Source organism: Typopeltis vanoorti, chromosome 10 (genome assembly GCF_054136105.1).
Source record: "Typopeltis vanoorti isolate ZY-2024b chromosome 10, IOZ_Tvanoo_1.0, whole genome shotgun sequence".
NCBI classification, from domain to species: Eukaryota; Metazoa; Arthropoda; class Arachnida; order Uropygi; family Thelyphonidae; genus Typopeltis; species Typopeltis vanoorti.
Window position 1 is genome coordinate 42795271 of NC_143558.1, and position 22533 is coordinate 42817803.

At 35.7% G+C, this 22533-nt stretch overlaps 1 protein-coding gene across 3 annotated transcripts in view; it reads right to left on the bottom strand.

Annotated features, from left to right (window-relative positions):
* Window positions 1-22533, bottom strand: part of Xpd (general transcription and DNA repair factor IIH helicase subunit Xpd) — a 475287-nt gene that overhangs the window by 321314 nt on the left and 131440 nt on the right. For all 3 annotated transcript variants that reach the window (XM_090399654.1, XM_090399651.1, XM_090399652.1), the window contains exons 9-10: window positions 14748-14871; window positions 8614-8710 (exon numbers count right to left, since the gene is read on the bottom strand). In XM_090399654.1, coding sequence (XP_090255780.1) covers window positions 8614-8710; window positions 14748-14871 — 221 coding nt within the window. The remainder of the gene's footprint in view (window positions 1-8613; window positions 8711-14747; window positions 14872-22533) is intronic.

The following is a 22533-nucleotide window of genomic DNA, read 5'->3' on the forward strand; positions in this document are numbered from 1 at the left end:
TGGTAGGTAGCTATTGGTCTGTAGCATGGGCAGAATTAATTAAGGTTTTAACAGCTTCATTTATTTAACAATGATGATGGAGGGACTGGATATGGTGTAACATGTTGTGTGTGTGTGTGTGTGTGTGTGTGTGTGTGTGTGTGGAACACTTGAAATATTGTTTAAATAAATGTATAGTATCCTTCATTAATGAAATTTTTAGCTCTAATAAAGAAACTCTGGATTAATCCTTTGGTTCTTTGTGTCATAAAAGGGAGCTATGATTGATAAGCTTCTTTGATAAATTAAAGGTGAGTTAATGGCTCTCACACAGAGGTAGAGGGATGTTTCTCCCAGAAACTTGAGCTATTCATCCCTCAAAACAGACAAGCCAGTCCTCTGAACACACATACATATCTACAGGAAAAATTGCTTAACTAGGCAAGGAAGGCAATGTGAATCCATCTTGTTATATTATTATTCCCTTGTAAAGCAACACTGCTACCTGCACCTACCATAAAGTTAAAGAGAGGAGAAAAAGAAGAAAGAGCCATTGCAAATAGCAACAATATCATCAACATGTCAGTAGCAGACATAGGTTTGGAAAAATATCACAATTGAAACATGAGTCATATGTTCCATAAAATAATCTGCAAGTGTGTGTGTGGGGGGGGGGTCCCATGGTGCTGCCCTCTATTTACTGGCATAAGTTAACCAGAACAGTAAAATATCCCATATGTATGACAAAGTTAAAGATTGAATGATTTCCACAGGTAAATCTTTAAGCAGATCTATAGTATCCTTCAAAGGTATGTCAGTATATATATATATGGAAAATTATATTTAAACTGATCATTACAGTAGGCCCTCAATTTAATGAGCTTCAGATTTAGCAGACAAAAAATTTCCGTTCTAAAGGAAAAATTTAGCACCTTTTTTTTTTTTAATTTTTATTTGCAAATAGAGAGTACACTATTTGTAAACACGTTGGGTCAATGAGTCAGCATTATCTTATCATGAATGCAATGTTGGGCTTGGAGTATTATGTCATTTAGGTGAGGGACTGGTTAATAGAAAGGGACTGATTAGCAGTGTGTCAACATTGTCAGTCTTCGGGTGCAGTTCATCCTATTCTAATATTTACATGTTGGTTGTTTTTGCATTTTACGTAATTATGATATTTACATATTTTATAATAAATATGTAATATTTGTGTATCATTATGGCCTTGCGGGATAAAGAAGTAAAGCTAAAATGTGTTAACTTGAGTGTTGCACAAAAATTAGAACTGATTGAGAAGCTTGAAGGTGGTGTAACTATTGCATATGTGTGTGTGTGTGTGTGTGCGCGCAATTTATAGTAAAAAAGAAAGCAGTTTCAGACATTTGTAAAAATACAAAAAAAAAGACAAAAACTTAAGGAGTTTGTGCTAAAATACAGTTTAGATGGTTGTTCCAAGACTACTTCTATAGCTGGTAGTGGAAAATATATGAAAGTAGTCAAAGATGAAACCTAGAGGAAGCAGTGTACAAGTGGATTGTTCAGTAGCACTCAAGTGGTGTTGAGTTAGTCAGCTGCTGAAAGGTTTACTAAGCATATGGGCTTAAAATTTCAGGGGAAGTGATAGATGGTTATGATGTTTTCAAAAGTGCCACAGCATTGTTAATAAAAGAACCTGTGGTGAATTTTTAGTAGCAGATGAAGAACAAGTTGAGCCTTTCAGAAAATATCTAAATGACCTCATTAAAAATGAGGACCTAATTTTATCAGACTGGAGACTGGACTATTTTTTTATCATACTGTTTCTGAAAATATCCAGACTTACAAGCATCCCCTCGTCATAAGCTAAATAAGGAAGGAATTTCAGTTTTTATTTTGTGCAAATTTTGATGGCTTGAATCAGCTTATGCCTCTGGTAGTTGGTAAGGCAAAAAAACCTCATGCATTAAATGATTTAATGAGCCAGTTATCACTGATATATTCTCACTCAAAAAATGCCTGGTTTACAATGGATATTTTCTGTGACTGGTTCTTTAAATAATTCATTTCTCATGTGTGATGCTACCAGACAGATGTGCTGAAAATTCCTTCTCATGAAATAAAGGCTGTTTTACTGCTAGTAATACACCTGCTCATCCTAATGCTGAGAGGTTAGTTAGCAGGAATGAAAGAATTAAATGTGCTTTTCTGTCTCCTAACACTACTTTACTGATATAGCCAATGGATTAGAGTGTAATCATTACATGTAAGAGGTTGTATAAGAAGTTTTTAGAAGAGGTGATGGTTGTTTTTGAAGAAACAGACACAGAAGAAGATACAAGAGGCACTAGTGTAAATTTTGCAGAACATTGCAAAATTTACATACATACAACATCAAATCTGCTATTTTCAACTTAGGAGCTGCGTGGAAAGATATGAAGATGATTACTACCTTGGCCAATGCCTGGAAGAAGTTGTTGCATGATATAGAACCTGAAATGGATTTTAAGGGAGTGTACGCATCAATTTTCAGGACACTCTTCTGAGGGCTGACAACAAAAATGCAACTGAAAATGATGTGGAACAGTGACTCAAAAATGATGAAAGATGATCTGGGCTATCAAATTTTTTCTGAGGTACGGATTGTAGAAAATGTTCTTCATAGAGAGTAAGAAGATGATGACAAAGAATCAGTTGCACCTCATCCTAAATTGTTTGTTATAAGACAACATATGGATGGCATTGTACATTATATTGAATCTTCATCAGACCCTGATGTGCTTTCTCATTATGGATATTTTAGAGAATTTCGATCCACAGTAATAAGGAAGCAACACCAAAGTGTAAGGCAAATGAAGCTTGATGCTTTCTTCAAGACCACTTCATCAACTGCACCTGTTTCACCAGAACCCTCTACCAGCAAGGAATTAACACCTCTCCCTCCATATGAGTTGTATTTCTGACTATGAAAATTGTACTTCTTTCAATTAAGTTAATATTAATATTGAATAATGTGTAAATTTTTTTCATACAAAAAATGATAAAAAATTTATCGTTTTTTGTATGTTTTCTATTCAATGGAATTTAAGAATTTTGATGTTTTTTTTTCACTCTAAAATGAATTTAAATAATAATAATAAAAAATTAATGTTCACATTGAAAACGACTTTGTGTGAGCCTTGGGGGGGGGAGTGGTGGAAACACTCCATTAGTTACATTATATAGTTTTTGATGTCTTTAATTAAAATAATGTTTAGTTCATGTCGTAAATTTATTTTTATTATTTTAAATTTATTTAAAATAATAAATTGCGGTGTGTATATACTCAATGTACATTATAATAATATTTTATTCACACTTATACATTATAATAACATTTTAAAACATCCTGTACATTGTAAGTACATTCGATCTAACAGACTTTTGGCAATAGCAGCCACCCCTTCCCAATTAATCCGTTAAATCAAGGTCCTACTGCATATGCAAAGTCCCCTAATCTTGGTTTCAAAATCCATAGTGCTCTTCGTACTAGAGGCTGACTTGCCTATGAAAGTAGAGAACAAGATGGAGTGTTTATAAATGGAGTTTATAAATGAGTCAGTGCAATCAACAAGTGGTCTTAAAGGAAAGCCTGGTATGTAGATCTTGTAGGATCATATAATATAGAAGGATGTGTATGAAAGGTCTTAACTCTTTTTCCTAAAATCACCTTTCCAGCAAGACACCATCCATGAGTTATCCATGCTAGAAAGTACCATTACTTACTCATGAGAAAGTAATAGTATTAGTTTCTTGATGTATTAGATAGTATTAACTTCTATTGATGGACTTTACTGCAAGTAACACAATTCACCATGAAACTGCTCAGGTGCTTCTCAAAGCAAAATCTTCATCTCTAAACTTAATCTTTACTAATTAAAAGTCCTCAAGTCATTAAAAAAAATAACAACTATCTTATAAATATAACAGATAAAGACAAAGCAGTTTTAGCAGAAGACAAGAAAGAATATTACAGAAAGCATACCTCACTGCTCCATGGGTACTCTTACTGTCCCCTTCTCCCTTCTGATCTTAGAGTAAGTCAAATTAACGAATCCGACAAGCTCACATATGGCGTGTCTCTTGTTCAAATTATAATTTCAAGAAAAAAAGCAGATAAGCCATTCATGCACATCCCACTAGTTTATATGATCATTCCAAGATTCACACAATGGAATTTTCTTTAAGACCAGTTGTTGATTGTAATGGCTGTCCCACTTATAAATTCTCCAAGCATATATCTTTCTCTCTATATATATATACAGGAAAATCCTCATAATATTAAGAACTGTATGGATTTTAAAAACAACATCTGTGAATTTTGCCTAGGCACTAAGATCTAATGATCAGTTTGGGGTAGTTTCTTTATATACCAACATACCATTGAAAGATACTATAGATCTAATTAAACAAGATTTTCCTGCTGAAATTGTCCATCACTATTTCATACATTCAGAATGTTTTACACTTCAAGATAACTTATATCAACAAATATGGGGATGTGCCCACTCTTCTTTATGCTTGCAAATTATTTTAAGGAACATGATGAACAGTGGCTCCTCGACAGTTCTTTATGAACTAGTGTTACAGATACATTGACAATATCTTTGCTATTTAGAATGGTTCTTTATCAGAGTTAAAAAATTCTGTTACTACACTGCTTAAGAAGTCAACAGACACCATAGTGTGAGAAACTAACAGCCATGGTACCCACCTTAATTAAGATGTAGTGCCCACCCTTTCACTGTGTTGACTACAGCAATCCTACAGGGTACACTTTCCACATGTGTATAATAGTGATCAATGGGAATTTTGGACCACTCTTTCTAATAGGCATGTAATGACGCCCTGGACTGTTGTGTGGTGGACGTCCCTTGACCTCATTTGATGCTCCAGTTCATCCTACAAGTGTTCGATAGGGTGGAGATCAAGACTCTGTGAGGACTAGTCAAGTATGGTGACATTTATGACAGCAAACTACGCAGTTACAGCAGCAACCTTATGATACGGTACATTATCTTGTGAAAGAGACAATGGCAGTTCTGTAGAAATGCCACAAAGAATGAATGCACTGTCTGGAATGTTCATATACCTCTTGTTTTGCACCACTGAAGATGACACTGCATGTTGGTTTGGGTAATGTGGGGCTTGCATATTGTGGTCCTACTGTTGAAACCCATTGTGAGCCTCAGTCCTGAATGTTTTTGTGCAGATTTGTGTTCCAGTTGATGCCTGGAACTGTGCATTCAATGTGTCGACAGACAATGGCAGTTTTTACATATTATCCTTCATAGCACCCTATTGTGCATTCAATGTGTCGACAGACAATGGCAGTTTTTACATATTATCCTTCATAGCACCCTATAATCATGTGTGGAGCAGATCATCCACTCAAACTCCGTCAGTTTCCTTCTCACAGTCATTTCATGCACACAGTTGCACTGACTTGGGAGAATCATATTCCCACAATTTATACTAGCAACAAACATGTGGTTCATTGTATGCCACAATGAGTCTTGTCCATGGGGGGGGGGGGTCATTAACTTATTTCCAATAGTTTTAATTCCTTCCCTTTTAATGTGAACTAATACAGTTCACATTAAAAGGGAAGAAAAATGTCGATTACTGTTTTGAGATCTCTTAATTCTTTGCCAAACACATGGAAATCTTCAATTTTCTCTCCTTCAAGGAGAAAAAAAAGCACACAAAATTAAACTATTAAAACCTTCATTAAATAAGTCCACGCTTTGTGTTCATGTTCTGCTGGGGGGGGATCTTATTATATCACATTAAGTCTACATTCTTAGCTAATGGAATCAATGAATCCTTCACCAACAAAACAGCCTATTGATACAGGACGCCTTTTCCACAAGAAGAAATCAATCATATTTCTTGTGTCAAAGGAGTATTCTGAATTCTAAAATTCTCCAGCCACTCGATATTCAAGTAGCATTTTGTCCTGTCTGCAAAATTTCTTTTCTTTCATCAAACTTCTTCCATTAGACTTTTCAGGCACTTACGAGATTCCTTCTTCCTGTGGTTTGTCACATTTTGGTCAGTTCAAAATATCTGCCTCTGTCATGAGAAATACAAGAAGTCCATCAAGTTTCGTGAACCTAAGCTGTGCAGGTTCATGAAACTTGGTATGTATTATGAACCTGCACTTCTCAGGTTCATGAAACATACCAAAAAATAAAAATAAATAAAATGATATGTTTTGGCCATGCTCTCCTAAACATATCCTCTAGAAGAAGCCAAAGTCTTACAATAGATCTTACACAACAGAAAGCTTTTAAAATAAAGCCATGAAGCATTATTATGTCCTAATTTGATGGTTCTATGGCTTATCTCCCTTATGGAAAAGTGCACTCCTCAACTCTGCTCAGCTTTTTACGCTGAAAACACCTATTCGAAACTGGAAAAAAGTTTATGAAAATAAATAACTAATTCTGTATGTAAGTTATCCATATTAATTTTAGTTTCATCCATATCTACTTATATTTTCATTCTGAAAAAATAATAATCACTACTACGTGCATATAATTTTACTTGTGAACAAAACTCTCAGCACAATCATATTCACGGATCAACAGATGAAACAAGTTGGCTTTTCCAATTTAACATCATTCTGTTAAACACCCAACATCAGTATCAGCTTATTTATTTAGCATATAGGGTAAAAATACAAGAAATTAATAAGCAAAACTATATACAGATTGAAAGTTGAGTTACCAATCAATGGCATTATCTGGGAGTAAATGCAAGTTCCTGAGGCCTTCAAAGAAGGAGTGTGTGTGGGGAAGTCATCAGTGGTGATGCATCGTCTGCACAGCACCACATGTGCAAAAGGATGACTGTAAAATTCCCCACAGATGTAATAACTGGGCACAAGCAGCTTTGTTTGGTCATAAATCTGTTTAGTTGGTTTCAGAAGTGTCGCAGTACATTGAATCCTGGAGATTTGATAGTTGGATCTGTAATCAAGTACATTGAATCCTGGAGATTTGATAGTTGGATCTGTAATCAAGTGCTTGTTTGTAATTCATTCCGGTATCTTCTCCATCAGTCCTGGGGACCATCATCTAGTACATCCACTAGCCATATGGGAGATCTGAAGATAAGGGGATGAGCTGGAGGTGGAAAGATATCTTGACGAATAGGAAGGTACATTTCTAACTGTTATTTCTGATTTTCTTTATTTCTTTGATGGTAGCTTCTTCTCTTCTCTTTTGAAGCATGGAGAAGTGATGTGGGAAAGAACAGGTAACCATGGGAGAGGAGTGGATCTTAATATGCCAGAGATGGTTCTCATTGTTATGTTAAGCTGTGTGTTCACAAGAGTCGTGGTGACATCAGCTCCAAACTGGTGAAGAATACTCTGCAGCAGGGAAGAAAAAAGCCAGAATTGCTGTTCTCAGAGTCAAGGCATCACAACCCCAAGTTGTGCTTATCAGCTTATTTATGATGTTGTTCCTGTAGATATCTTTAACTTAGTTTTTTTTCCAATGTTTCCAGTAAGTTAGACTACAGTTGAGTGTGACACCAAGGTAACAAGAGTTATTTTCATGGATTTAGGGTTCTGTTGCAGAAGTTTATTTTTAGTTTTCTATGCGCCTTATGGTTATTTAGGTGGAAAGTAGAAACAACATTTTGCTGGGATAGTCCCAGCTTTCAAAATAATTTTGTAGTGAGTTCAGATCTTTGCTCAGTGTTTTCTCAAGGCCTTGGATGGTACTGTCTTGGGTGGCAATAGCTATATCATCATACAGGTTGAATAAAGCTGGGGCAAGGATAGATCTTTATGGAAATCCATCCTGCAGGATAAATGTTCTGCTTTTTTTGTGAATTCAGATGACCTTTTATTTTCTTATTGGAGAGCATTTGTTCTAGTAATTTTAGAGTTGTTTGGGAGTTGATTATTTTGGCTGCTTTATACAGTAAACCTTTCTTCCATATGGTGTCATAAGCCAATGTTAGGTCTATGAAGGCAGTACCTGTTTTTAAACCCTTTTGATATCCAGCTTCTGCCAGGTCTAAACCCAGTCTGTTCACTGGATAAGATGGCTTCTATTTTTAGAGAAATCCTAAAGGGGATAATCCTTTCAAACAGTTTGTAAGGATAGCAGAGTAATGATATACGGTGATAGTTATTAGGGTCATAATGTGACTCAACGGGTTTTGGTATTATCTTTGATTTGTGTCAAAATTTTGGGAACCATTCATCATTTATTACTGAAAAGAAGAAATTAGAGACTCAGAATTTGGCTCTTGGGCCAAGGTGGGTAAGAAAGTCTGGAAGGATACTATTAACATCAGGAGCTTTACTTGTTTTAGATAGTTTGAGTGCTGCATCAATTTCATCTAGAGTTACTGGATTGGAGTTTGCTGTAGATGTAGGACATGATTACAAACATTCAACTTAAGAACACATTTCAAGGAATGCGTTATGTTCATAAGTTGGAGTATGCCTGTACTTTAAAAAAAAAAATACAGCCTGTAAAAAAGTATTAAATTGGATCAAGCATAACAGTGTTTTAATTTTAATATATAATTATTTTCTCAAATTAAAGCATCAAAAAGGTAGACGAAAAATAGTATTTTTTATATCATACTTACTCTTTTACTATCTTCTCTAAAACTTGGATATTTTGTTGACTTTTATCAATAATTTTTCTGCTGATGGTTACACTCATTGACTCAATGCACACATTATCTACAATGATAAGATATATTATATATACACACACACACATAAGACTGTCTTTATAACAAATAATATATTGAACTACTTGATATTCCTTTCCACAAAATATAGAAAATAAATTATGAAGGCAAAATTTACTAGATTTTTGCAGGCAGCCATATAATTTTATATGAACTTCATATACACAAGCTGGAATGTAAATGGATATTGACTCGAAACTGTTCATGTTTTTAAAGAAAAGGAAAGAAATGATGGAAGCCATTTCAGCAAAACAGCACCCATTAAAATAGCTATTTAAAAAAAAAAAAGGCATAAGGCTGAAGCAGAATGCATATGAGAAAGTCTGTGCTATCTGTTAACCAGACAGTGTGGAGAGGTTTTTGATGCATTACCATAAACATGAGAGTGGTATTCTAAGGTTCAGCAGATTTTAATCACTATATTGGTACATGTGAAAAGACTATAGGTAAAAAGTATCATAAAAGTCTTTTGGTGACTAAAAAAGACTTTGACATGGTGTTTTTATCAGGCAAAGCTACATGTCTAAGTCAGCTCAAGAAAAGATATTTGATCTAGTCTAGAGCAAATATCTCTTCCAGAGCTGACATAAAAATGTGAAACAATTCTTATAGGTATGGATATATTTATTCTTCATTCCAATTGAAATTCGCATCCATTACCTAAGCATAATGCAACTGGCTTTCATTAAAATCTCCATCCTTCTTTCTGCCTGTAATAAAATAGTTACAAAGAAATTACCAACAAATCCAAAAGTGATGCTGAAAGGCCAAAATGTAGGAAACTCACAATGTCTAAAATAGTCATGCATTCAGTTTCTTTGACAAGGCTACTGGCTATAACTTTTGTGCGATCCTGCATCCACACTTAGATGGTTTTGTGTTTTAACCAGAGAAAAGCCAGTCTTCTGTATACTAATTCACCTTAGTTCTTGCATTTAGTATCTGAGTAAACATTCCCCCCACTATTCCAAACCCACAATATTCAAATTTGATTTTTAAATATAAATACGTAAGGAGGATGTTTCAAAGAATGATCTGGTCCTGATTGCATTTTTGTGGTTGTTCTGTGGTTTGTATTCCATAGTTGACTCCTGTTTTTTTGTCCCCTTTTTATATTATCATATCTGTCATATTCCACAACTTGAACAACAGACCATGTTCGATTTATTTCTTCGAAGGATAACAAACTGGAGTTACAGTATGAATATAAACTTACAGATAAGTTATTGTTTGGATATGTGTTTAATGATGTTTTTGATAATTCCTGGTGGAGGTATCGTTGCATATGACTAAATGATTGAGTATGTTTTATTTTTTAAATATATTTATTCCATGTACGATACATAAATAGTGCTATTTAGGGCACCGATGAGAATGAGAACAAAGGTGTTGTTCAAGGAAGGTTGACAAGGGAGATTTTTAAAATGTACTGTGTGTATGCTATGTATTCACTGCTGGGAGAAAATGGATTGTGGTATAAGAGTGAGAGTGGGGAGACAGTGTGTCATAGATGTTTTATGAGCCAGAAATGAGAGACTTGTCAGAAGTGGGAAAACGAAGTAACAGAAGTTAATGCTGAAAGCAGTGAAACTGAAAGTGTTATAGTGAATAGAGTTCTGGGTTTAAATGATAGTGAAAGAAATGTGAAAGAGCATAAATGAGGTAACTGAAAGTAGCAGTAAGATAGGGTATGAGGAAGTTAAACCAACAAATTACAAGACAGTGAACATGATAGGTAGTGAGGATGGAAGTGTGACCAACCTGCTAGAGATAGTGAAGAGCAGTGAGAAAGTAATTGAGGATGTGAAAGCAGAGTTAGTGAAGAAGAAGGCAATTGCAAAGTGAAATAAGGATAATAACATGTACGTATGGAAGCGAGAGGAAAGCTGAAATAAAAGATAGCACTGTGATACAAGTGTCCAATGATTTGAAAGTCATCATGTATGGGGATTCAATTATCAGAGGTGTGGTTAATGAGAAAGTGCATAAGGTTTGCTTTCCAGGGGATAGATTGAGCAAAGTGACTGAAGCACTAGATATGAGGAACTAGCAAATGAAAGAACTTGTAGTGCTAGTAGGTATAAATGATCTGGATGGCAATAAGGAAAATGTGAGGATGGATATCAGGAGGTTGCTAAGTAGAGTAAACGATAACAGTGCAGTAGGAAAGGTAGTCAACATGTTGCCCAGGTATGATAGTAATGAGTTGAGATGGTGAACAAGTGTGAGATGCATTTAAGGGATGGGTAGAGCCATATAAAAAATATGGTCTTTATTTAAATGAATTTGATGCGATTTGGCTGGAGAAACAGTTACTGCAAGAAAGAGTAATGACTGAAGCGAATGGAAGACCTGAGGAAGTAAGAGGTAGTAGAGGTGACATGGATGAACAGGAAAACAGGGTAAGAAAGTTTGTGAATGCAAAGGTGAGTAGCATGAGTGAAGAGAATGAGAGAGAAGGAACACAAGACAAACAGAGAAAGGGAGATTGGGGTAGAGAGGGAGACACTGTGTGAGAAGAGTGGATGATGAATAGAGGAGTGGATGTGTGTGTGTGGGGGGGGGGAACAAACAGGTCTGTTTGTTTCCCTCTCCCCTTTCAGTGATAAAGAAGAAGCGGAGTGGTCGGGGGAGGGGGGTCATCATCTGTGTGTGTGTTGTAGCATTAATAGAGTACATTCGCCCATAAACTGTTGGAATAAATGAGACATGGTTGGATGAGGATAACATTCTGACAGGAATAGAGATGGGTGAATGTGATGTTTTTCATGAGGATATGCAGAATACGAGAGTGATGTTGATAGTAGCAGAGGAGTAATCCTCATCACATTGGAGATGAAAGGAGCAAACAATGGCACTAGTTTTGAAGCAGTATGGTGAGGTAGAGGTGGACAGAACGAAATATCTAGTTAGTTTTGTTATAGACCTGATAATATGGAGGGCAGTGAAAAGGAAATGTATAAGCAAATTAGTCTAGCTAATAAGAAAAGGATGATTTTAATTATAGTAATATAGATTGGAATGAAGAGATAGCATCTGGGAGCAAAGAAAATGAATTTCTTGGGTTATTGAGGAACAACTCTCTTAGGCAGCACGTAACAGAGAATCGACAAGGGGTCTTGGATTTTATTTGCATCAGAGGGTTTTATTGTAAATGAGATGTTAAATCTCCCTCCAGTTGATAAAAGTGACCATGAAGTAATTATTACTTGGGTGGTGGTGGTGGCAGCCATATGAGGACTTCAACTATAAGGCTGGTGATTATGACAATTTCATAAGACAGCTTGCAGCTATATCATGGAATGAAGAATTGGAAGGAAAGTTGAGATCAGTGCTGCATGGAACCTGTTTGAGAACTGTCTGGCAGAAGCAATGTCTGAATGCATTCTAAAAGAAAAGAGGTTAAATAAGTTGGGTGTGAAATGGATGAATGAAGAGATGAAACATGCAATTTGGAAGAAGACATTATGAAAGTAGCATAAGATGAGTGGTAGCAATAGCCACTTGCACAAGAAGTACAATGAGAAAACTTAACTACTGCACATTTGCTTTTAGTTAAGGCCAAAAGAAATCATAGAGTTTTTTCAATATCTGACCAGTAGAAGGAAGGATGATACTGGTTGGAGAGAATGGTAGAATGATAACCATTGAGGAAGATATAGTAGAGATGTTAAATGAACAATTCATAAAAGTATTTCATCCTCTCGAGAGTAATTGCAGACCCTGACAGAAGTGGGAGAGGAAGGAGGAGCCACTGATGCTGAATGGGCAGGAGATGTATGAGGAATTGAGTCAACAATGTCAATAAGGCCATGCATGGGACTTCATGGAATATCACCATATGTCTTGAGGGAATGCTCCTCCATGTACATTTTTTAACATGAGCCTTAGATTTGCCCAAGTTCTAAAAGAGTGGAAAGAGGACAAAATTGTTCTCCATTTGGAATACTGCTCTCACATTTGGGATTTCACTTTTTGCACTGGTTCCCTGGTGAAAATAGTAAGAAGCTTGTTTGAACAGGCAAGGGCCTCAGCCAGCATGAAATTTCATCATGTTGTACCATGATTTTGTTTTAGTTTAAGCTAATGCAGAATACCAGGTGATCAGCAAAAGTCCCAAATTGCCAGCCCATGCTTGTTCATTCAGTTTTCAGGTAAATAATTACTATTCCTTACTGCACTATGTGAAGTAAGGATTTACATTAGGACAGAAGCCCTAGTTAGTTCACCACATTCCTTAAGGGCTATGTGGAGTCTCCTCCTAGCCATCTAGCTTTGAACCTAAAGCAGGCAACCTTAATAAATATGTTGAGCACACAAGAATTTCTTCAGACATCATGCACCCTCTGTTCAGAAAGAAACCGAACTTTTGATAGAAAATAAAACACAGGCAAATTATAATTATTCAAATCATTTATTGCAATCAATATACTCTCCCTCAGCTTCAATACAGCGTTTGGCATGCTGTATCGATCAATTAATTCGTTAAATGAGTTTTTTTATATCGGTTTTTGGGATACTGTTGAGGATCGTTGTTACTGTCGCCTGAACGTTTTCAATGGTGTCGTATCACTTTCCTTTCATCGGCAAATGAAGTGGGGAAGAGAAAGAAGTCACAGGGTGACTTATTTCTCCTTCTTCTTTCTCTTTTCCAACACACAAACTTGATTTTTGTTCAAAAACTGTCTCACAACGTTCGAATGATGAGATGGAGCATTATCGTGCAAAAGTGACCAGCTGCTTGCATCATGATATTCATGCCGTACACGACAAATTCCTGCTATCAATTGCTTCAAAACTTCGACATAAAACTCACCATTGACCGCATGGCCAGGCGGAACGAATTCTTTGTGGATAATGCCCTTGCAATCGTAGAAACAAATCAGCATTGTCTTTACTTTTGACTTCTCCAAGTGACTTTTTTTCGGATGCCTCTCTTCTGGCAGTCTCCACTCAGCACTCTGGTGCTTTGTTTTGGGCTTATACTCAAAACGCCACCAGTGACAATCATTTCAAGGAAGTTTGAGTCCTTATGAGCGGTTTTAATGAGATCCTTACAGTGTTCAATTCGATACATTTTTTGGTTGTCGGTCAACTTGTGGGAAACAAATCGCAAATTCAATTTGAGAATGCCCAAACTCTTGGTCAAAATGTTGTGCACAGTTGATTTTGGAATCTCCAATTCATCTTCAATCAATCTCACGGACGATTTCAGGTTTTCTTTGATGAAATCACGCACTTTTTGGATGTTAACTTTGCTCAGTCTAGTTTATGGATGGCCTGGCTTTTCATCATCCTCAAGCTCACGAACACTTTGAAATCACTTAAACCACTCGTAAACTTGAGTACGGGATAAGCATTCATCACCGTATGCTTTTTGGAGCATTTGATGCATTTCGGTAAAACATTTACCAAGTTTAACACAAAAGTCAATCATAGCTCTCTGTCTGAAACTCATTTTCTGACCGTTCGTCAAAACACACTGTCACTCTTGGCACTATAACTCAGCTTCTAATGAAACAAATATCATAAACAGTTGACACAACACTAATGAAGTTTGCCGCTTTCGACAACAAAAAGATAAAACAGATGATGCCACTAGTTTCTTCTATTTTCGAAAAGTTCAGTTTCATTTTGGACAGAGGGTGTATATCATCAGAAAAAAATGATATATAGATTTTAGTAATAATATACAACTTAATTAAGAAACTTGTAAATATATCTGAATGAATTATATATATTTACTAGGAAATCACACCTAATTAAAAATCCCAGTAAGTGTGTTCATGATCAATCCACAGGCAACAAATTTTTTTTGTTGTTCAACAAATACAACAAAAAAGTTACTGGGAAATTCCTGGTCTATGAGGAATATGGTTCTACATCTTTTTTTAAAAAATAACCTGTTTTTAATAACAAACAAGCATTACCATATGTGATAAATTAACAAAATACAAAATTTTTTTATACTTTTTTTTTAATACTAAGTAGAGTAAATTTATTTTCAGGAATGATCAAAATCTCACCTATATTATGGGCCTCATCAAAAACAACAACAGAATTTCTAGCTAGTTCTTTCGAAACAAGATCTGCTATCTTTGGATCCAAAAGATAATGATAACTGTACACAATGATATTAGCATGAGTAATCTGAAATGTATAATGTCAATAATAAACAAAAGTTAATTTCTTTGTTTTTTTCTATATGTATCATAAATAAATTTGGTACTATGATAACCTAAATTTAATGCAAAATAAATTATTCAGAGAAAAGAATACAATGCATTTTTTCTTTCTTTTTATGATTACCTAATCACATTAATGCTGTTTAGAATCGTTTCCTGGCAGTATCCTCAAGGGGTTGAAAGGATACTACATTAATCAAACATAACATTTCATTACTAGTTGTACATTAACCTTTATTTATAAAGTGTCCAATATGGTCGATTTTCATAATCCTTCAAAGGAGCTCCTAATGACATCATTCTACCAAGATCTTTGCCTTTCTGGGAGTATTTTTTCCTAACTACAATGGCTTCAACTCTGTTTTACCAATCTTTTAACACCCATTCTTTTATTATTATTATTAAGAGATACCTCCAGGGAGTCAGAGACTCATCGAGGGAGGCCACATACTACACACACCAGCATACTTATTCTTGAATTCATTCATTCACACTGCTGGCACTCATAACATCCAATCACGCACCACCCTCTGAGAGAAAAATCTAGCCCTCACACCTTCCTGGAGGACTTCTCAGCTTCCAAGGATACCCTCTCGTCCTTTCCCCACCCTCCATAAATTGAAAAATTCCATCAATTGAAATCCTGTATGACCCTTTCAAAAGTTTGTGAGTCTCAATCATATCACCCCTCTTTCTCCTGTTTGCTAGTGTCTGCAGTCTACAAATTCTCAATCTGTCTTCATAATCAGTGTTCCATAATCCTGATATCATTTTTAACACTCTCCTTTGTATTCTCTCTAATATATCAGAATCACAATGGAAACCAGGAGACCAGACCTGCACACAATAGTCCAAGTGAGGTCTTATCAAGGCCTTGTAAAGAGGCAAAATAACATCCTTATCTTTACATGTGAACGTTTGTTTCAGCATTGCAATTATCTTTAAGTTGTATTTGCAATCTTTGCCACATGGCCCCTAAACTTGAACTTCCTATCTATTAACACTCCAAGATCCCTAGCCTCATCAGTTTCTTCTAGCCTAATGACACCAATACAATAACACTGGATATCTAATCATGCCAAAGTTAATGACTTTACATTTCCTGACATTGAACTGACACCCATTTTCCCATGGCACCACAATTCCAGCCTATTCAAATCATTCTGCAAAGACTGCATACATATCAGCAGAATTCCTGATTACCCTACCTATCTTTGCATCATCAGCAAATAACTGTATGTCGCTTGTCAAATCCTTCCCAATATCATTATGTACAGATTGAATAACAGTGGACCAAGCACTGATCCTTGTGGTACACCACTTACCTTAAACCTTGCAGACTCAGATCCCCCAGTATACCACTTTTTGATATCTGTCAGTCAGCGATCCTCTTATCCATGCTAATATTGTATAACGCAAACCCATTTTCTCCAATTTATGCAGCAGTCTGCCATGCTGTATTCTGTCAAAAGCCTTAGCAAAATCCAAAAAGTATCATGGTGTATCCATTCCCATTCCCCTTGTCTAGTTCAATGGTAACATTGGTATAGAATGTGAGCAAGTTGCTAAAACATGACCTTCCCTTAGTAAACCCATGTTGTTCATTGCAAAGTAGAAATTCACTGTCAACCCATTTCTGAATCTGGGCCCTAACCAATTTTTCCAAAATCTTCACCACCACCACCACTCCTGAGATACTAATTGGTCAATAGTTGGATACATCAGTCTTTGCATCACCCTTGTGCAATGGAATTACCATACATTCCTTCCATTCCTGTGGAATCCCCCCTTGTTCTGAGATTCATATTAAATATTTTGGTCAAAGGAATGGCCAATTCAGCTGAACACTCTTTTAGTGCATGTGCTGATATTCCATCAGTCCCTATTGCTGAATTCTTATTCAGATTGTGCAACAGCTCTAATACCTCGGCCTCATACACCTGCGTTTCTTAATTTAGTGAAAATGTAACAGTGAGCTCAATGTTGCGTTCACCAGATTGATAATTAGTTAGTTTTCAGTTAATCAGTTTAATTAATTAGTTTTAGTTAATCATATCACATAGATTTTCTCTGCTTATCCATTTTTGAATGGCAATAATGCCAAATTCCTTTCTAATACCTTCATATTTAATTATTCATCCTCTGAGGTAATCTGTTCAATCTTCTAATTTTCCATGAAACTCTCAATTGGTGGAATCTTCGATTAACTGTTTTATTTCTAACCCAATTTTCATATCTCTAATTTAAATTCATTTGAACAGTCTTATATACTGCTAGTTTAGTGCTTTGGCTAATTTTTCCAATAAATTTATTCAACTGGCTCCCTGCCATACTACCTTTCCTTATCCTATGCTCTATTTCCATATTAAAATGGCCATTTTCATTAAAAATTGGCAAAACAGCTGAACTTTTTTAGTTGTATATAAGCTTTCCAATAACAATGCATTGATGTTTGATTCTATTTTCATAGCTTTTTTATTTTAACTGCTCATTTTTATAACAAATTTGTTACAGCAGTTATTCAATTCAGTCAAAAAGTCCTGAAGCCTTACATTATATTTACTTAGAAGTATAACAGTAAAACATGATTTGCATAAATCAAAGAATTTATTTTAATCTCAATCTCTCTTTCTTTCTTTTTCAACCCTCATACACAAGACGACATAAGACCTATAACATAATAGTGTTGTGCGGGGGCAAATGGCAAATGATTAGAGAAAAAGAAAGAATCTATAATTTTCCTCCAAATCAGTCTGTTACATGTAGACTCCAATATTAGAAGGTCTTATATTTCTGTCTTCTAAGACATGTTTTACTGTATCAATCCACCTATATCTTGGTCTTCCCTCTAGGTCTTTTTCCTGGCAACCTGGCAGAAAACATTTCTTTTTGCTAAGCTTTCCTCTACCATTCTGCATAAGTGACTATACCACCTCATATTAGCTCTGCTAATGCATTCCTGGATGCTGACAATATCAAGTTCTTTCCAAATATCCTTGTTTTTAATATGATATTGCCATTGATGCCATCTGTTCATGCCCCTAATCTTTCTAAGGACTCTCATACCTGTGGTCTCTTTGGCCAAGTGTTTTACTTCGAAAACCAGCTCTCAGATCCATAAGTTAAAATTGGTTTGAACACTGTCTTGTATACAACTAATTTAGTGTTTTGGATAATTTCTCTCTTATTCCATATAAATTTATTCAGTTGACTTCCTACCATACCAGCTTTGATGATTCTGTTGTCTATTTCCAAATTTAATTTACCATCTTTGCTAAAAATCGTGCCTAAGTAGCTGAAATGTTTTACTTGTTCTATAGGTTCTCCATTCACAATGCAGTTGATATTTTCAATGTTTCTGCCTATCTTCATTGTCTTTTTAATGCTGACCTTCATACCATATCTACAACAGTTCAACTGGATTACAATAGTTATTCAATTTAGTCAGGGAATCTTGCAGAGTTGTAACAGATTTATTTAGAAGTATAACATCATCCACATAAAGCAAAGAGCTGAGATTAAAATCTCCAATTTTGATATCAGGTTTAATACCACTTTCCTTCATAATGTGATCCATATAGATAATGAATAACAGAGGGGATAATGTACATCCTTGTCTCACACCAGATTTAACATTAAACCACCTTCCTGTACTTCCTTCAATTCTAACTGCTGACTTACAACTAAAATAAAGACTAGGTATTGCTTGATATAATGCCCCATTAACACAATATAACTGTCGAGTTTTGAATAATATCTCTTTTGGCACCTTGTCATATGCCTTTTCCAGATCGACAAAAAGTATAGATCTTTGTTATATTTCCATGCTTTCTCAACTAATTGTCGTAAAGTGAAGATTTGATCCTGAACAGCCTCTATTTGGCCTGAATGCAGCTTGTTCTTCACCAAGCTTTTCTTCCACAATTCTTCTCAACCGTTTCTCAAGTATACTTGCATAAATTTTTCTAGGAACACTCAGTAGGGAAATATCTCTGTAATTCTCACATTCAGTTTTTATTTTCTTTTTATATGTGGGTACTATGGGAGCTCTACTCCAATCATTGGGAATTTGTCCCTCTGTCCAGGCTTTCTGAACAATGCAGTGAAGCCACTGTAAGACTTTTATACCACTATACTTCAGAATTCCTGACCAAATATCATCTACTCCTGCTGCCTTTCCACATTTCAGGTCTTTGAAGACTTTTTCTACTTCAGGTATGAATAAGTATTCCTGGCTGTATGCCTGTTGAGTGTTTTTTACCACTGTGCTATCGTTGCTTGTTTCATTTAGCAATTTTTCGAAGTAATTACTCCATACTTCAAGGATATCTTTTACTCCTGTTTTCATGTCACCTTTATCATCTCTAAGTCCTTTTACAACACTCTTTCCTCCATTTCTAAGCTTCTTCAACAATCTCCAGAATATTTTACCACCTTCTTGATATTTATTTTCTATGTTCTTGCCAAAGTCCTCACATGACTTTTGTTTATCTAGTTTTACACAGTGTTTAGCTTACATTTGTCTCTGTATTCCCTAAGAGCACAGGCTGACTTATTTGCCAGGAACTTGTGATATGTTTTCTTCTTTTCCTTCACTGCCTCTTTTACTGTGTCCAATATGGAGTTCTAATTTTTCTATCCTTGCATGCAAACTCACCACATGGCCCTCTCATTGATTTAATCAATGTTTCCTTCAGAGCCTGCCATTGAATCTCCAAGGTTTGGTTCTGGTTCTCAAACTCTTTCATTTTTTCTTGAATAATGTTTGTTATTTTAGTCAACAGTTCATGTCTGAGAGCTGTTCAACTTTTATGCACTTTAAAACTTTCTTACATGTTCTTCTTTTCAATATGAAATTTAATTTTATCCTGCTCAAGACTAAATGGTGATCACTTCCAATTTCAAATGCTCTGTACACTCTAGTGTCCTGCACCAGAGAGAAAACATCCCTGTGAACAATAACATAGTCAATGAAACTTTTCTTATTTCTTGTGTCTTCTCTCCATGTGAATTTGTGCACATTTTTATGTTGGAACATGGTGTTAGTAATAACCAGTCCATGTCCTGAGCAGAAATCCAACAGGTATTTGCCATTATTATTAGCTTTGCTCCTTTCTCCAAATTTTCCCAAAATATTTTTGTATGTCTGACAATCATTTCCTACTCTGCTATTTAGATCCCCAACAAGAACCAACTTTTCCTTTTTCAATGTGTCAGTTGCTTTCTCTAAAGCCTCAAAAAAGTCCTCCATTTCTGCCTTAGTAGAATCTTCTGGGACCATATTTGTGCCTATGGTCTCATTCTCCAGTTCAAAATTCTGATATTTGCCCACATAACTCTACTTGAGACTGCCTGCCATTCAAGGAGATTAGCCTTGTATTTAATGTTGAATACTATAGCTACTCCTTGTTTTCCTTGATTGTCATTGCCCCTGAATATAACATTTTGTATTTATTGCTCAGAAAGATCTCACCAGTTCTTGCCTTTTTTGTTTCAGTCCGCTCTATTATGTCGATCTGGTACTTATCCAATTCCTCAGCTAGCTCGATTTCTTTGCCATTCTGGCTTCTTATGTTGATAGTACCAATCTTGAACTCTGGCGTTGTTGAGTTGGAGTGGGTTTCAGGATTTGTTCCAGTAGCTGACTTTTCGCTGTTTGCTCTGGTTCCCTGGAGGCTTTGTAGTCTTTGAAGAAAATTGTGTGACAAAAACTGTTTTAAAGAACTGAGGAAAACAGAATGAAAGATGGGAAGTTGCTTTAAGTTTTGACCTAAAATGAATATTGATGCTAACCAGTGACTACTCGTGTTCTTATATTATTAGAGGAAAATGGAAGAACACTGGAGGCAAATTCAATGAAAATACCTATAAAAAGACATAATGAAAAAACACAGTCTATGAGAATGTGACTGTTGTGAGAGATGAACCACCTGTTAAGTGGACTGCTCTCTTCTGGATATAATCAAGCATTATGAGGAAGGTTTTTAGTGCACTATTCAAAATGTGAGAACAGTATCCGAAGAATGGATGGATTTGGGATTTATGCAGTGCTAAGTAATGTGCAGACAAGAAACAGCTTTTTGGAAGGAAGATAACAATTTCCCCCCCCCCCCCTCCTTTACACACATACAAGAGGTAATAGAACCTGTAGCACATTAGTGTCTTGTGTGAGGTAAACGTTTTGGAGGATGAGAAAGCTACTGATGTGATGGTCCCAGGATTGGCTAGGTGTAAAAGAAAATGCAAGAACAGTAAACTGATCTTGACTAGCAATCAGAATATTATCAAAAGAAAAAGAAGGGGGGGGAATAAAGTTCAAGCTGCTTGTCAAAACACGATCCTGCCTTATTATGAGATATAAGACAGAACTGTTTTGACAGCATTAAAATTCACTAGATAATTTTCCCAAAATGAGAACAGCAAGATCAATTTTTACAGAATTGTACAGAAGATCTTGAAGCCCTTAAATCGTTTAAGCAGTTTACTGAATGTAGAAGAACAGAGAGTACTGTCATCAGCAAACATGAATAGGATTTGAGGTACAAGAGGAAGAATGCGGGTGAAAGTAGGGCACAGATGGGTGGGGGGGGGGGGAATCAGGCATTAATGGGAAAAATCTGATAATATGAAATTATCACCATGAAATGCAATGAATGAGCAGAGAGAAAGAAGCAAGCAATTCAATCACAAAAGGCAGGAGAGAGAGAATCATAAGATGGTAATTTGAAGAAAACCAGGATGCCAGTGTCCTGGAAAAATCAAAAGTGACTACATGAGTTTCTTTGAACCTCCATGGCTTGTGTCCAAAGGTGGATAAGACTTAGCTAGGGTATCTAGCAAGGTATAAGAGTGGTGAAATCCATAATGATCATCACTGATTAACTGTTAAGTCTCCAAATAGTGAAGTAGTAGGCCTTTACATTAATGACATTTACCATTATTTCTGAAAATACTGATGGGAGGTCAGTGGGATGATAGTTTGATGGTTGACCATTATCTCTCTCTCTTCTTTTGATTAATACACAAACCTCTCACAAGGAATCATAAAATCCACAACACAGCAGTGGCTGCATGCATATGTAAACAATTAGATGATATGCTTATAAAATGGAAATACCGTCTTTTCCGGTGTATAAGACGCACTTTTTTACCTTAAAAATTCATCTTAAAAATGGGGTGCATCTTATATAATGAAGATAAAGATTGTTTCCTCTTTTCAAAGTCATACGCACTCCCTTTTAAGTTCCAAGATCTTTGTAGGTGGTTAATGGTGCAATCAAATTGATGCGTGACCTTCACATGACTTCTAGCATGTCATTGGCTAAGAACGGGGAGTCCCTATTCAAGTTTCATAATATCTTATCCGAGTAATCAGCTACCAATGTTTATCAGTATTGAGTTGACGTGTTGAGATATTTTGTGTTCAGTTTGATATTTCCCCGTAGATTTTAGTGATGGAAAAAAACAGGTGACATTCATATACTTCAAGTTATAAATTGACAGTTGTAAAATATGCAGAAGAAACACGGGAATAGGGAAGCTGAAGGATTTACATCACAACTGCAGCCACTTGATGTATCTTTAAACAAACCCTTTAAAGTCTTTATGAGAGAAGAGTGGAACAAGT